Genomic DNA, 15631 nt, shown 5'->3' on the forward strand with positions numbered 1-15631 from the left:
CTGGGCGAAAGGACGCAAGGTGTGAGGTAGTGATGAGGCTGCGAGTGACGTTCCCTTGGCGTTGCTAGGCACGCCTCCCAGCTGCCGGCATGGAGAAGTCCAGATTTTGACGGTCAACCTATGTCAAGATTTTTGTGGTTTGTTTCTCACAGACTGGGCCAGGTATGCACCAACGCTTATTGGCCACGAAATGTTTGGGACTGAGCTACAGCGCTAGACGTTAACATTGTCGCTTATGGAAACTTAATGGGGTCTGAGGCCAGTACCTAGCCACTCATTTGGTGACACCATTTTGCCATGTTATAGCTATCTAGAGTGACGTCACAAAACCTAGGAGCTCTCCGTACCATCGGTATTAAACAATGTGACACTGAGAAAATACAAAAAAACGTCTGATATCCACCCAAAGAGAATCAGTCCTGTTTGGTGTTCAAAGGGGTTGATGATTCTTCTAGTTTGGCGCTCGGTCAGGGCGATGTTCGTGGACACAAGCGTGAACACAACACAGCCTGACTTTGCTAATGAAAAATAATGCAGAGACACAATAGCTTTCTTCGAGCAATAGCTCTCCCGAGGCGGTTGTCTTGCCAGCTCCCCCTTTCAAGTTACTGCAGTATCCTGTCCAACATGTACGCATTGCGACACGGACAGCAGTTCTCAGTTCCCTGCCCATAAATGTGTGGTTCAAGATGCATCAGTTTGTTATTTAAAATAACTGCAAAACCCAATCCATTGCATCGATATCTGTCTATCCACTATAGGAAACCACACTGACAGTCAAGTCCTAACATGTTTTTTTGACGTGACAGCCAATTATCACGTGACGCTTTCGGCGCTTGTAATTGGCCAAATTCGTAAGGGTTTCTACAACATGGCTACTCGGAGTGAACTGCCCGTCAGTGCTATATTTCCAATGCAGAACTTCATCTTCTCAGCTTTCGAGACTTTCTAGAGTTTTTTTCATATTTTTCTGTGATAACTGTGTCCTATAACTTTTTATTCTATGTATTTATAGTGGCATACTTTATGTTCACTTTTACAGAAAGTCTGTTGTTGTGATGCTAGGATGTATTCTGATATTGCAACTGCATCTCTCGAACAACAGACTTTCTGTTAAATTTAAGTCATGCATTTTAGTGTATTTCATGCTATCATTTGAAGAGAACATGTTGTTACGGATAGGAAACAGAGGTCTTTAGACATGAAAATGATAACATGGAAGATCAGAACAAATGGTCAAAAAAGGCTTTCAAAAAAACAGCTAAAATAAGCACAAATCAGTTAAAATTCGAAAATCACGCACATCGTTAATCGTTAATATATAGGCCTACATACATGTAGATATACCAAAACAAAAAAAAATTCTACACCATACTTATACATGTATGCCCGGTTTCCTCCGACCAAAATGCTGGCCGGCCGTCGTGTAATTGAAATATTCTTGAGTACGGCGTAAAACATTAAGGACCTACATGTTTATATTCTGTCCAATGTTTTGTTACTTGCTGACTTAATTTAACTGATTGAAAAAAAGGTCAGTTCACTTTTGTAAATTTGCTGAAAATATAAACTCAGGGATTTTAGAAATACCCTTCAAGAATTAAATTAGAACAGTGAAATATGCTCAGTACAACAGTAGCTAAAGTACTATATACTTTGAACAGGTTTTCTCTCTTGGTGAAGGTGTTTGGGGCATATAGTGGTACATGTATATTTTGAATAGGCATGCTTGTGACCACAGTGCTCGGTTTTAAGAAATATGTATCCGCCATATATATATATATATATATATATATATATATATATAACACTTTATTGTATATTTCGGCGACCATACCTGAAAAATAGTCATTTGGGCAACCATTCTTTCATAAACTGATATATTCGATCAAAATAAACATCTGTAGAACAAAAATTTTTTATTTTCATCTTAAACCATTTACACATCAAACAGCATAGAAAAATAATTCATCATCTATTAAATAACAAATATACACAATTCACTGCATATATCTGGTCACCCAAAAGTCAATGCGTCATTTAGGCGACCGCATATATGTCGCCCAAATGACATATTACCTTGTGCACAAACATTTTGGGCATTTAGGCGACCACATCTGTATATGTCGCCCAAATAACAAATTTTCATGTGATATTTTATCTATTATAAGACCTTGTGTTTAGGTGTTAATATGTCGCACAAATGACAAACTTTCATACCTTTTAAGACAATGTTGTATATATCAAAGTTGTTAGAAATATGGGATTCCCATAAACACCAAGAACCTTTGGAGAGAAATGTGTACCTTTTTAAAAGACCTGTGTAGATTTCCTAAAGCCACCACTTATTTGGAGTTATTTATCTTTACACCACTTTATTTATCTACGCTTCTTGTAAAGATGTATTCCCAACTATGCCAATTTTCATACCTTTTAAGACAATGTTGTATATATCAAAGTTGTTAGAAATATAGGATTCCCATAAACACCAAGAATGGTCGCCCAAAGTTAAGCTGGTCACCTAAATGACTTTTTATTTTAAAACGGTCGCCCAAGTACACAACATATACTTCATACACACAGTCAATCAGACGATCATATATGAGAATGTCGTGTATGACTATTTTTGGTTGACCAGTGTTTACACAGGGTCATTCAGACGGCCATATATGAGAGAATGTCACGTCTGCTTTGGTCGACCTGTGTTTACACAGTGTCATTCAGACGACCGCATATAACAGAATGTCGTATATAACTACTTTTGGTCAACCAGTGTTTACACGGTGTCATTCAGACGATCACATAAAACAGAATGCTGTATATGTCTGCCTTTGGTAGACCATCTTTTACACAGTGTCATTCAGACGCCCCTAATGAGAATGTCGAATGTATTCCCTTGGTAGACCAGTGTTTACACGGTGTCATTCAGGCGACCGCATATAACAGAATGTTGTACATGTCTGCCTTTGGTCGACTAATGTTTACACAGTGTCATTCAGACGACCCCATATAATATGTCTCCCTCCTTACAAATGTTGTCAAACCTATGAAATATGTCTGGCTAAAGTCGTAAACTCAACTGTGTTAACGAGAAGGTATTATATGGTAAGGGTGCAATCCTCTGATCCAGAGAAATCTGTAATTTTTTGTTGTCAGTTACTTGCGAAAGGTCGATTTCCTTTCGCAAGTAACTGACATGTCACAGTTGTGGACGGCAGGCTAACTAGTCGTAAAAGCATACACAAGAGAGGGGCGCCTATTACTAATAGCCTCCAAGCCCCAAGGGCAATTTTTTTGATTTTTGATTGCTGCTTAACATCAAACTATTTAAATTAATTGATGGCGGCCAGATTTTGTTGGTGTGGTGGAGGGAAGCAGCGTGGCCACGGTAAACCATCGACCTTTGGCGAGTAACTGGCAAACTCTCCCACATCTGACATATGCTCATACGAGGAAACTTGTAACTCCTCCCGATACGAGTGTATCTGACAGTGGTGAAAGGCTGGAGATGTGAAGTGAGCTCTTCCTGTAACATCATATACAACTATTTCCTGTTGACGCCAAGGCCCTACAAACAACTGAACAATGACAGTGGTGAAAGGCTGGAGATGTGAAGTGAGCTCTTCCTGTAACATCATATACAACTATTTCCTGTTGACACCAAGGCCCCACAAACAACTGAACAATGATAACATTTAAAGTTTCCTGTTCGAGAGTGGGATGGAACCCACGTCTGGTGTGACCTATAATTGAACACGAAAAAGGGAGGCTTTCTATCAATTGTGAATAATAGGGATTTGGACCATCACCAAAATGCAATGAATTGGTACTAATAGCCCATTGTTCATAGGTTCACATTTCATACTAGCAACACAAGAGGTTATTGCTTCCTGTTTTCTAATCTAGAACAAAGTACACAATGTGTATCTTATTGAACATAGCTGCATTTATTGTCACTTTCATGATTCACAAAAACATGGGCATGGAGTGTGTACAAAGGTGATCCTATCTTAAATGCTCACAATTCAAGGTAATTTTCATGTGATACGTGAGGTTTTTTAATGGTGTTTGTGCCACATCTATGTATATTTCACTTTAGTACAGTCAGTGATTAAAATTATGAATCGAACAGAACAAGTAATGTTGTGGAATACAGAACCATATGTGGAGCTAAACCTGGTTATGTTACAGGACTCTCATCTAAAACATCAACTAATTCAACAATCTGCTATTAACTAACACATTCTACTCAGCATTTTGACATACAATTTAATTACACTCCTATATACATGATTGCAAAACATTTTTCAACCAGCCACACAATTTAATTTTGTTCGCTGACACCAAACCGTAAATCCATAATGATGAGCATGATCTTATGCTTACTTGGCCGACCTTTACTTACAACCTCATGCGGAAACAGAGTTAAAATGGAAGCCTCACTACACAAGCTCAAACTCAACAAAGCCTTTGAATGAAGATGACTGATATTCGTCTTGTTTTTTTTTTTGAAAATTGTGCCCAGCCATTGCGAAATATATGTAAAGACTGGACTGTGGCAATGGGTCTCTATTTTCACTACACACAACTACGCTGTCATTTCTTCTCAATCTCATCAACATTACTAGTCAAATAAGCAGTTTCCTCGATTGAATGTAATAAAATATTCGCTCAGAGAGATATTTCAAATGTGACTGAGAATCACAGAATGAGACTACATATTATTCTGCTACATACATGCATAGGCAACTACATGACATTCCAAACAGCAAACCAAAGAAATAACGTATTGAAATCAGACCACAGTTCACAATGTTGCAGAGAGCATCTAATTAATTCATTATAATTTATGAAATTTTTAATGAATTAATGAATTTAATGATAAATAAATGACAAGAACAAACAAAAACAGACTGTGGTATAAACGAGATCATAAAGTTTCCACCCCTGAGTTTAAAAACCTTGTCTCTTTATTTATGATGAGTAATTACCGAGATATCGCAGTTCAAATTAAGTAACACGCACACTTCGAGAAAATCTTAAGTACTGCCATGATGATGTCAGATGAGCCAAGCAAATTCTAAATTTTAACCAAAAACGCGCAGCTTATTTGTACAACTTAGAAAGGCCAGTATAGTGAAGCTTTGTGAACCTAGTGACTAGGTTAACTACAAAAAGTTATATTTTTACCTTTACTCTGTGCTTATATTTCTCATTCATAACCTTGGCTTGATGGTTTGACAGGAAATGAGACAAACAGATTATCCTTCAGAAAAACGTTGATTTCTCTCTTTCCTGGGAATCCTTTTTAATTGTCACCCATATAACATTGAAGTGAGCCTTGACAATCCCTTCTTCACTTTCCTTCCATCTATGATAAACTCAGTCTGTTGGATGATAAGCTCGGTTTTCTGGATAAAAAGAAATCAACCTAACTATTACAAAACATACACACAAAATAAAAGTTAAAAATGTTCCGCAATCTCATACAATACCTGCTACTGTAAGCTATACATAAAACAAGTTTCAGTTTCAAGCACTAAGCTTTCCTATTAAAACCAGACATGCAAGAACCAGAAGTGAGTGGGCACACTTAATCCCATCAGCATTAAGTAATCAGTCTTCCAGCAACTTGCAGATGGTCGTGGGTTTCCCCCGGGTTCTGCCTGGTTTACACCCACCATAATGATGGCCGCCATTGTGTAAGTGAAATATTCTTGAGTACGGCGTAAAACAGGAATCAAATAAATAAATAAATAAATAAATAAATTAAGTAATACAGCTGTGTGCAAACCCTACAGGTCTAGTGTTTCGGTCAAGTCTTTAGGAGACACAAAAAAGCTCAGTTTTTATTCTGTTACAAAGATACATGTCCAAACAGTTGTAAGATATACTTGATGCCATAAAAACAAGAAATTTAATCAATATAACCTCCATTTAAATAGGGTGTTGGTTCACGCCGAACTGAACACATATCCAAAATCTGAAGTGCCCATCTTGTCCTTCACATGGCTATTACAGTTGGTTGCCACAGAAACCAGAAATTTAAGCCAAATGACCCGAATTTATATAGGGTCTTAGTTCACCCTCAAATGATAATTTATCCCAATCAAAAGTTCCTATCTCAACTGATTTTTCGCTTCTATTCACAGCATGTCTTTGAAATGGCTATTATATTTCGTTGCCATAGAACCAGACATTTAATTGCAATGAACCCAATTTAAATAGGAAACCCTAAAGTGAATACGTTGACCCTTAACTGAGCACATCCAAAATTTGAAGTTCCTACCTCAAGGACATTTGCTCCTATAGTGAGGAAGTCATGCATATGAAATTGCCAGATTTCACTTGTGGCGTACATGTACCCATTGGTGTACATACCACTATCACTAGCTTCAGCTGATTCAGACTCTTCCTCTAGTTGTTAATGCTGTCTTCACTGTCAGGCCGATTATCTGTCTTCTACAAAAAACATGAAAATTTGGTACACAGCATGGGAAAAGCGTGGAAAAGTAGAAACCTGTAGAAAAAATATAATTCTGATTTTTTATATACAGCTGAACTGTTCACTGTTTTACTGATAAATTCCTGACTGAGTTTATCTGCTTCAAAGGGATAGAAAAGAAACAGAACAGAAAAGTAATTGTATTGCTGTACATTCCCCTGTAACTGAATGTAATGAAAAGTGCAGATTAAAGTAATGTACATGTATCCTCAGCAATATATAGGAATACATGCTAATATAAAAACACTCACCTTTCTGACGTTGATGGGATGCAGCCATATGTTGCCTTGTCTCCATATTGCAGCTGTCGTCTGAATGAGCAACAGAAAGAAAAATAATAGTGTCATTTTTATCTTTGCATTTGATACTGAGTTAATTCCTATAAGCTTAGAAGCAAGATTTTCGATGTCTCTTATTTCACAAACAGTGAAAATACAACTGTGTACCAGTCGTACACACTAGTGTGTCACATATGCACATCCATATTATTTTGTTTATCAGTGCCACACAATTTCAAAGTTGAACGTACACAAGTCTGTGGATGTGTACATTTGTATACGGCTGTTTTGGAGAGTAAGAGGGAAAATATAGAAAAGCAGAGACATCACACTGATCTGCTTATGACCAAAACTTTTAGTATAAGTGTCTCACAGGTAAATAAGGAATCCAATAAAACTGATGAATGTCAACTGAAACTGGTACGGGATGCACATGCAAGGAAGACCAAATGCTTCCATGAAATTTATCAGTCAAAATATAAAATGTACCTTCTTTTAGTTTGAGACACATTTATAGCAGCTTTATTTCATGGGGAACTGCATTAGCTTACCTTAGACTTGCTATCACCCCTGTGATGTAACATAGTGGATACTTGTGCACAGCTCAATACTAGGTAAACCCTACTGGTTTTTTAGCATTGTTTAAAAAGCTATTTAATTCCAAACTAGGGGTCCAACATGTATTTTAGAAAGTATTCTCTGCACTTTGACTACAGCATTAACAGAATGGCATGAGGAAAATACACTGCTTTTAGTTGCAGAACTTACCATTCCGCTTTTCCACTGAAAGGGAAAAAAATCCAGCTAGGACCCCACATTCTTGTCTATGGAATTTTTCCCTTTCCACAGCTTCCTTTTTGCCAGCCTTTCAAAGACATACTCCAAAAGGAAATCTCTTTTGCAGAATTTAATTGATGTGAACACTCCTCCATTGCCTGAAATGTTAAACAAAGACCTTCAGAAAACTCAGAAGTCAAACCTGACATAAATCTTATAACTTATTTCAAAGATTTAAAATATGTCACTGAATAAGATTACTACTTCAGATCTTGGCTTTGAATATGTCAAATTGTGTTCACTTACATCATGTACAAATATTTCTGATTATTAATAATGCAAAACATGACTTAAAAATCTTCAATGAACAATTCAGATTGGATATTATGCTGAGGTCACCATGTCCTGCCCAGGCAAACACATACATCACACTTGCTAACTAAGGATCAATGTGAATATATTTGTAAAGCCTGGTCTAAATTCAACAGACTTCACCACTTTGTCCATCTGGTATGAATCTGGGATACAAATCATGCCCATATGAACAACACTGTGTTACAGGCAAAACAATATTATCCTCCCTCTAAATTAGCTGAGGCGTCCAAGTACAAAATCTGGCCATCAATGAATGATTTTTGCTTCATGCAACATTAATCATGACTTCAGGTATATGATATCTGAAATCAGATAAAAGCTGTGAAGGTGGAAACCAATTTACATACTGTGAAAACTTAAATCACATTTTCCTCCATTTTTATTCCTTAATTGTAAATAAAACACACTGTAACATAATACTAAATATAAAAACAAAGCACAACTCACCATTTAACTGATTGATAAATTTGACTTCCAGTCCATCTTTATCAAGGTTACAATTTATATAAAAAATACAATCCTCCATTGGATTTGCTTTACTCCTCCTGCTCAGTTACTGTTTGAAAAAAAAATTAATAAATTTTATAAAGTACCCATGGTATGTACTAAGTTTTTAATAATAACTACATAATAGGAGACCAATGTACTGTAAAAAAGAAATTCCAAAACACTGGTAAGAATTATATGTTTTAAGAGTTTTTACATTGATTTAGCAATGTGACAAGGTCTCAAATTAGCTTTAAAAAGTTGACGAATTAAATATGAAGTCTAATTTTAATCACCAGTGAAATTACCCTATGTTCAGGATAGATTTTCAGCAGGCTTGATTTTATCTGCACCTCTGAAGTTCTGTGTCCGAGAATGGGATTGAAGCCACAACCCATGTGACCTATGATTGAAAGACTAGCGCCTTAATCAAGAAGCCAGGGGTCGGTTAGCGTGCTAGCGCAGCGTAATGACCCAGGAGCCTCTCACCAATGCGGTCGCTGTGAGTTCAAGTCCAGCTCATGCTGGTTTCCTCTCCGGCCGTAAGTGGGAAGGTCTGCCAGCAACCTGCGGATGGTCGTGGGTTCCCCCTGGGCTCTGCCCGGTTTCCACCCACCATAATGCTGGCCGCCGTCGTATAAGTGAAATATTCTTGAGTACGGCGTAAAACACCAATCAAAAAAAAAAAAAAAAAAAAAAAAAAAAAAAAAGAAGCCAGGGCCCGCTCCTCAATTTGGATCTTGAAATGACTGACATACATATTCATAACGTGTAACATTAATAGTATGGTTTGCAAATATTTACCATTTTTCCCTCTGCTCAACATCTTTCAATCTGCAAACAGAAAGTTATTTTTAATTACTCCACCCAAGCACAAAAATATACCATATAAAAGCCGATAAACCTTAATGTGGTTCTAGACTAGGGATGACAACAAATTTATGCAGGATTCCCTGCCATTGTTTTAATGATTTTCATGTGCAGCAAATACATGGAAGTCAAACCATCATGCACCATTAATTTTCAGTCAACATGTTAAGTCATATCTGCTGACATTTCTAGGCATATGTACACTAAACAAAACACCATAAAAAACACTGTATTACCAGTCCTAACATTTGCAAAAAGGGGTTAGGTGGCTGGAGGCAACAGTGGTGAATATGCATGATTTTGTAGAATCATTTAGATCTATTGGCTTGTTTCTTTCTATGTGATAAACTGACAAAAGGCAATAACTAAAACGTAGGCCTAATGTCGGCAGAATTACTTCAACTTTCATGTGGCTGTTAATGTTGCGGTTTGCGGTAGGTTGTAGGGAATAGGTTGCGGTCTTTTGATGCCTAGCATTAAAAATGCGATTGATAGGTTAGCAACCCACAAATACAATAGCTCCCCAGAAATTGATTAATTGACTGAGTGACTTTATTTAACAAATTTTCATGCTAAGGAACCGAAAGACAATGACATAGCATAAATGAAATGCGGAGACAGCAACTTATTCCCTACAAACTCCCATGTGCTAGTTTCAGCATGCCCTTTTCGCTTGTTGTTGTTGTTGTTGGGACGTCGCGGGAATGTGATTCGCAGATTGTGAAGCAATTAACCGTTTAACTGTCTACAATAAAAACAAGTACACCTGTTCCTAATTTGTAAAAAGCTTTACAATCATACGGTTTTCAAACAATTTTAAGTAGTTATACAGAGTAACACTTAAACGGCTTACCTTAGATCATTCTTTCGCGATCCAAACTCTTCCGCAACTCTAAGACAGACTCGTATCTTGTGCATCGCGTCATTAAACCTGGCGCCAATAGTCGTTGCACGGTGCCGAGTTTTACCCCCGATAACGTATATATGTTAAAAAAAACTTAGACAAGGAACTTTCTCCACTAAAAGCCAATAATAACATGGGGCATAAAAAATGGCATAACCAGGCATGTTATTTACCACATATACATGAGAAGTCCAGTGAAAGACAAGAAGTTTTAGTGGTCGCCTAAATGTCATCTTTTTACCATTGGCCAGATATACACCATTCATTTTAGAAGTGAATAAAACTGGATAAAAGCAGAAGGTAGGACGTCAAAAAGTGGCTTCATAACTTTCATACTTCATAACCAACACTGTCAGTCTTCTATATCATTCAAATCTGGGCCTGGCTTTACAAATCATAAGGACAAACATTAAGGCGACCAGCAGTGGTCGCCCTAATGAAAAGGGTCGCCTCAATGACACTGTGAAACCCCAATCGGTCACCCAATGGTACAATTTTCACATATATATATATATATATATATATATATATATATATATATATATATATATATATATATATATATATATATATATATATATATATCTATTATGGATGCTTCAGTACCTTTACATTTATTTATTTATTTATTTGATTGATGTTTTACGCCGTACTCAGGAATATTTTACTTATACGACCGCAGCCAGCATTATGGTGGGTGGAAACCTGGCAGAGCCGGGGGAAACCCACGACCATCCGCAGGTTGCTGACAGACCTTCCCACGCACGACCGAAGAGCAAGCCAGCATAAGCGACGCATTGGCGAGAGACTCCTGGGTCATTACGCTGCGCCAGCGCGCTAACTAACTGAGCCAAGGAGGCCCCTTTTACACTTATAAGAAATGGGATTGTTTCCATGCGAATGCTCCCCTTGATTTTCCCCCATTCGTTCACCCAGCTGATTTCAATAGCTTTTTGACTTTTGAAGTATAGAAATATTTCTCTTCTCTTTTCTAAGTCCCTTACATTTAATGACATACCACGTGTATACCATTGTGGAAAAGCACATGTAATTAATCACCTTTCCCTCAGCAATATAGACCTATGAAAATATTTAAATCTCCTTTTGGACAGAAGTTCTGGTAGTGAAGAGAAGTCACTAATTTTCTAAAGTGAGACTAACTACTGTTGCTAAGACTGTCTGAATAAAACGATTTAGATTTCACTGATCACAAACATGGAATATTACACGCGTTGAATTAATATAATACTGTTCATCAACACACATGTTGCACGTATCACGGCATGTAGTTCATACTGGTGTGAGAAAACATCAATATTTCAACAAACAGTTTCAATTGCAGCTGTATGAAACTGTTCTTAGTCGGTAAAAAGTCTTAATTCAAAAGAAGCCCCCCCCCCAATAACAATAAATAAATAAATAATAAATATAAGAAGCATGGCAGAAATGGTATTACTTAATACAGCTTCAACAGTTCATCTCAGGCCACAGCCAGATAATTCTGAAAGCCTTTGGTTTAATGTATGTTACATGTGATAGACTACACACTGTTTTGACTAATTCTAGACCAGTGACATCTGATAACATCGCTGCAGTTTTCTCACCTAACTCTGCTTAAGCCATGGTGTTGGGGAGCTTGTAAATTGGCTATTGTTTAAGCATTTACATGAACATTTAGAATAAAACCGTGACAAGAGGCCGTATTACACACCACAATTAAATTCATTTTTATTTTAGTTCACCAGGTCGCCGAAAGATGAAGCATGTGGGAAAAGTCTGCTGTCTAGGAGTTTTCTTGACGATTATCTCCCCTCGATACGTTCTTCAGACAGATTGGGTAAGAAGTTGAAATGGACAGTAATGTGAACTGTCCCGTGTGAGTCAAGTGACTAGTGCAACACCCACAAACAGAGGCGATTGTCGAATGTGGTGTAAAGTAACTAACAATGGAATTCGGTAAACATATTGCTGTAGCTGCTTTTGTTTTGATATGGAGTGCCACGGTCATTCATTCAGACAACCCCTTCTGGAGTTACTTTGTCTACACACAACAATGGCCCGTGGCGGCCTGTATCGATGGTAATGCCACCGGGCACGTCTGTGTGATTCCGCAGAATGTGACCACGTGGACAATCCATGGTCTCTGGCCTAGTGACCCAAAGACACCCGAAGAGCCGGCCAACTGCAATTCCTCTTGGAAGTTTGACGAAAGACAAATCTATACCCTAGAAGATGACCTGAAGAAGTTCTGGCCTAACCTCTACACGGAAAGTGAAACGACGGAGTTCTGGGCGCACGAATGGGACAAACATGGCACGTGCTCCACTAATCTACCCAGTACCAACAACGAACATAGCTATTTCTCCACAGGCCTACTTCTCAATAAACTGTACAATCTGACGAGGCTTTTTGAACACTACAATTTGCTTCCTGGTAAAGTGTACAAGCTGTATGAGTTTCAACAGGCCATAAATGAAACATACAAACAACAACCAAATATTGAATGTGTCTTCAATAAGGAATTTGGAAAAGAAGAAATCCAGTTCATATACCAGATAGAACTTTGCTTGGATAAGTCTTTCAAGGTTATAAAATGTCCCAGGCATTCAGTGGTGAAGCAAAACAAGCTTGTTATACACAACTCTACTTTGCAAGAAATTGTGACAGGTCAATGTAGCACGCGAAAACCTCTGCAGTACCTTAGTATTCAACATCTGTGATTTGTACGCCACAGCAATAACTTTATTGGCTTTAATTATGGAAACTGGATTATTGTGTAGCATATGTATATTGGAATACATATGGATAATCCTGTCATGTATATAGGTTATTGTGCAAATTTATATATTTTTGTACCTGGTGGTGTGATGATAATTAGCCGTGGGTTTCCCCTGGGCCCTGCCCTATTTCCGCCCACATAATGTTGGTCACCATTGCATAAGTGAAATTTTCTTGAGTACAGTGTAAAATACCAATCAGGTAAATAAAATAAATCGATAGCTAAGCATGAACTACCTCAAACCAGGAATTGTGAAGGTTTTAATTAATGATTGTATAAGTGTCATTTTATTTCAACATGTGGTTTTTGGTATTTAGGAACTGTCTATGTTAGATAATTTCCGTGTGAAAAGTTGTCAGTTGATCATGATGTAAAATTTGATATCATCCTTAGAACTAGATTGACGTTTTCCATTTTTATGTTGATGATTTGGTCGCACATCATTTATTAGCACTCACTTACATGCAAGAATTTTCAATTCATGCATGTATGTAATATCAGGGATATCCGCAATGAAGTTTCATTGGTTGTTGCTCATTAAACAAATCATATTCTTCGTGCTGTTTCATATAGCCACTTAATTAACAGGTAAGATTCCACCCATGTGAATTCTGGTATTAATTCATGAACTTTTGAATTTTGGACATTTTATAACCTGAATTTTATTAGAAATGAGAAAATTGCATGTCTAGATGGGCTATGGTTGAATTTGAAATCTGTTTAAGTTTCCAGACATATGGCTGATTCAGTGGGTCATTAAGCTTGGAATGCTGCAGGCTCTGCAAAATGTTGAATGTACAAGTTTAATGGTTGAAAATCTTAAAAGGCTATATTGTTACAAAACTGTGGCCTCTGTGACCAAGGTAGTTAGTGTACCAGCACCGTGCAATGACATTAGTGCCTCTCACCAATGCAGTCACTGTGAGTGTGTCATCCTCTGTAGGCTATCAAATGCTGACATTTATAGATATGTACAGCATATTAAAATTTATGATTTTCATTCCATAACCTAAACAAAAGATATTTTTTTTATGAATATTGTACTATTAACATGAGCTGATGATTGCTTCAAGTGAATTTTCCACATTACCATATCTGCATGTAATTTTCTCACAGTTGTGCTGTGATATGGTGCATATACTCTTGCAGTTTGTAAATGATGTCTTAGTTGTTTTCATTTGTCATTTTTATTTAAAAGTTGCATATTGTCCCAAAAATTGATGTCTGTGCATGTTTTCTTCTATTTTATTGTTTAAATTATATTTATTTAGGATGCCAGAAATGACATTTTTCTTTCTCTGTCTGGTGAACTGCCCAGCTTGTTACATGTAAACTTTGTTTGTTACTACTGTATGGATGAATGAGCCGAAACTTTGTGCAAAGAAATTTTGTGGCACAGATTTTTAATCTGTATAATTCAGGCAAAGCATAGAAGATGAATGGCAAGAGTTAGTGTTATTAACAGGGAAATTTTACAAAATGGTTAATATAGATTTATGGGTGCCCTGGAATAGAAGTTTTTATTTGGTATTTGTAAGTACATGTATTGATATCAGTTAATTATTTTCAGCAGTGAAATGATTTTTCTTCAGGTATGAATTGATTCATATTCAGCTATATATTGGTACATATCCAGGTGTAATTTGCATTATATTTAGGTGTAATGTGGTTTATTACATTGACATATTAGATTGCTTTTTTTAGTCTTTGACTATCCTAAACACAGTATATAAATATTCCCGGTGTTAATTGATGAAGAAAGGTTCTTGGTGTGAAACCACTAATGATTTGTTGTTACATGTACCAGCAACATAGTTTAATAGTGATTTCAACTTGTACACACATTCAGATTTGTTGTTAGCCGAAGAGCTTTCTTACTTTGGAAATTGATATTGTACTTTTAAATGTATGCGGTGTAACAACTGCGCACATGTTCAGGAGCTTTTTGTGTACTTCTGAAACTGGCATTAGGTTTTACTATATTTCTATCTTTAATTCAAACAATTTCGTGTCAAAATTGATTGAAAGCAATAGATACGATACTCTGTACACACATACGCCAAAAAACATAGATTGTTTGATTTGTTAACTAAATCCTCCTCAATACGTGTTCAAGGTCGAAAGGTTCAGGTATCCCTGCATCTGTAACAGGTCATATTGATCAGACTGGGAGCCATGTTGGATTAATAATGATGAATTATTTGGTGAGGGGCTTCTGGGCCATTACGCTGCGCTAGCGCGCTAATCAACTGAGCCACGGAGCCACCCCCACCCACCACCCCACGCCCCAAAAAATAAGTGAATGAATATTTTCTTGAAGTGGATAAATTCTGTGTATGAATAATGTCTAAAGCCACCTTAATAGGTTCAGTCCTGAAGACGAGAATACATAATATTTGCATTCTCATATGTCATTGAACAAATCAAAAATCACATTCTTGGAACATCCGTCTCTATTGATCATGCAGAAACTGTATAATCACGAACAATTGTGCAGGTTATCGCAAAGAGCTATGGTGTTGTCCCATATATGACCTCAAGATATACAACAGGATTATGAACTTCGCGATAGTCACCCGCGTTATCTCGCTCCCGTTTGAGTTTTCTTCCATCTCTTCCCCTTTGAGGTTTCCCCTATCTCTTGTCCGTTGCGTTTT

The 15631-nt window shown here is 37.1% G+C and overlaps 1 protein-coding gene and 1 long non-coding RNA gene across 3 annotated transcripts; one reads left to right on the forward strand and one right to left on the reverse strand.

Annotated features, from left to right (window-relative positions):
- Positions 1-871: 871 nt before the first annotated feature.
- LOC135466930 (ribonuclease Oy-like) lies at positions 872-15252 on the forward strand. Its single transcript, XM_064744685.1, has 4 exons — positions 872-895; positions 2677-2747; positions 11933-12032; positions 12157-15252. The coding sequence occupies exons 1-4, from the start codon at positions 872-874 to the stop codon at positions 12913-12915; spliced, it is 954 nt and encodes a 317-aa protein (XP_064600755.1). The 3' UTR covers positions 12916-15252.
- Positions 3927-10187, reverse strand: LOC135468494 (uncharacterized). Of its 2 annotated transcripts, XR_010444228.1 has the most exons (6): positions 10145-10187; positions 9226-9255; positions 8383-8491; positions 7552-7718; positions 6757-6816; positions 3927-5411 (listed from the first exon to the last, which is right to left on the reverse strand). It is a non-coding gene; the product is annotated as an uncharacterized LOC135468494 (long non-coding RNA). The 2 variants fall into 2 exon arrangements; XR_010444227.1 differs by lacking the exon at positions 10145-10187 and having other exon boundaries at positions 9226-9551.
- Positions 15253-15631: the final 379 nt, after the last annotated feature.

Source organism: Liolophura sinensis, chromosome 6 (genome assembly GCF_032854445.1).
Source record: "Liolophura sinensis isolate JHLJ2023 chromosome 6, CUHK_Ljap_v2, whole genome shotgun sequence".
Lineage (NCBI taxonomy): Eukaryota > Metazoa > Mollusca > Polyplacophora > Chitonida > Chitonidae > Liolophura > Liolophura sinensis.

Coding starts and splice junctions, on each gene's coding strand:
- LOC135466930 (XM_064744685.1), top strand. CDS start 872: ATGGCTACTCGGAGTGAACTGCCC. Junction 2,748..11,932: donor ACCGCATATAACAGAATGTC/GTATATAACTAC, acceptor TTTTTATTTTAG/TTCACCAGGTCGCCGAAAGA. Junction 12,033..12,156: donor ACGTTCTTCAGACAGATTGG/GTAAGAAGTTGA, acceptor GAATTCGGTAAA/CATATTGCTGTAGCTGCTTT.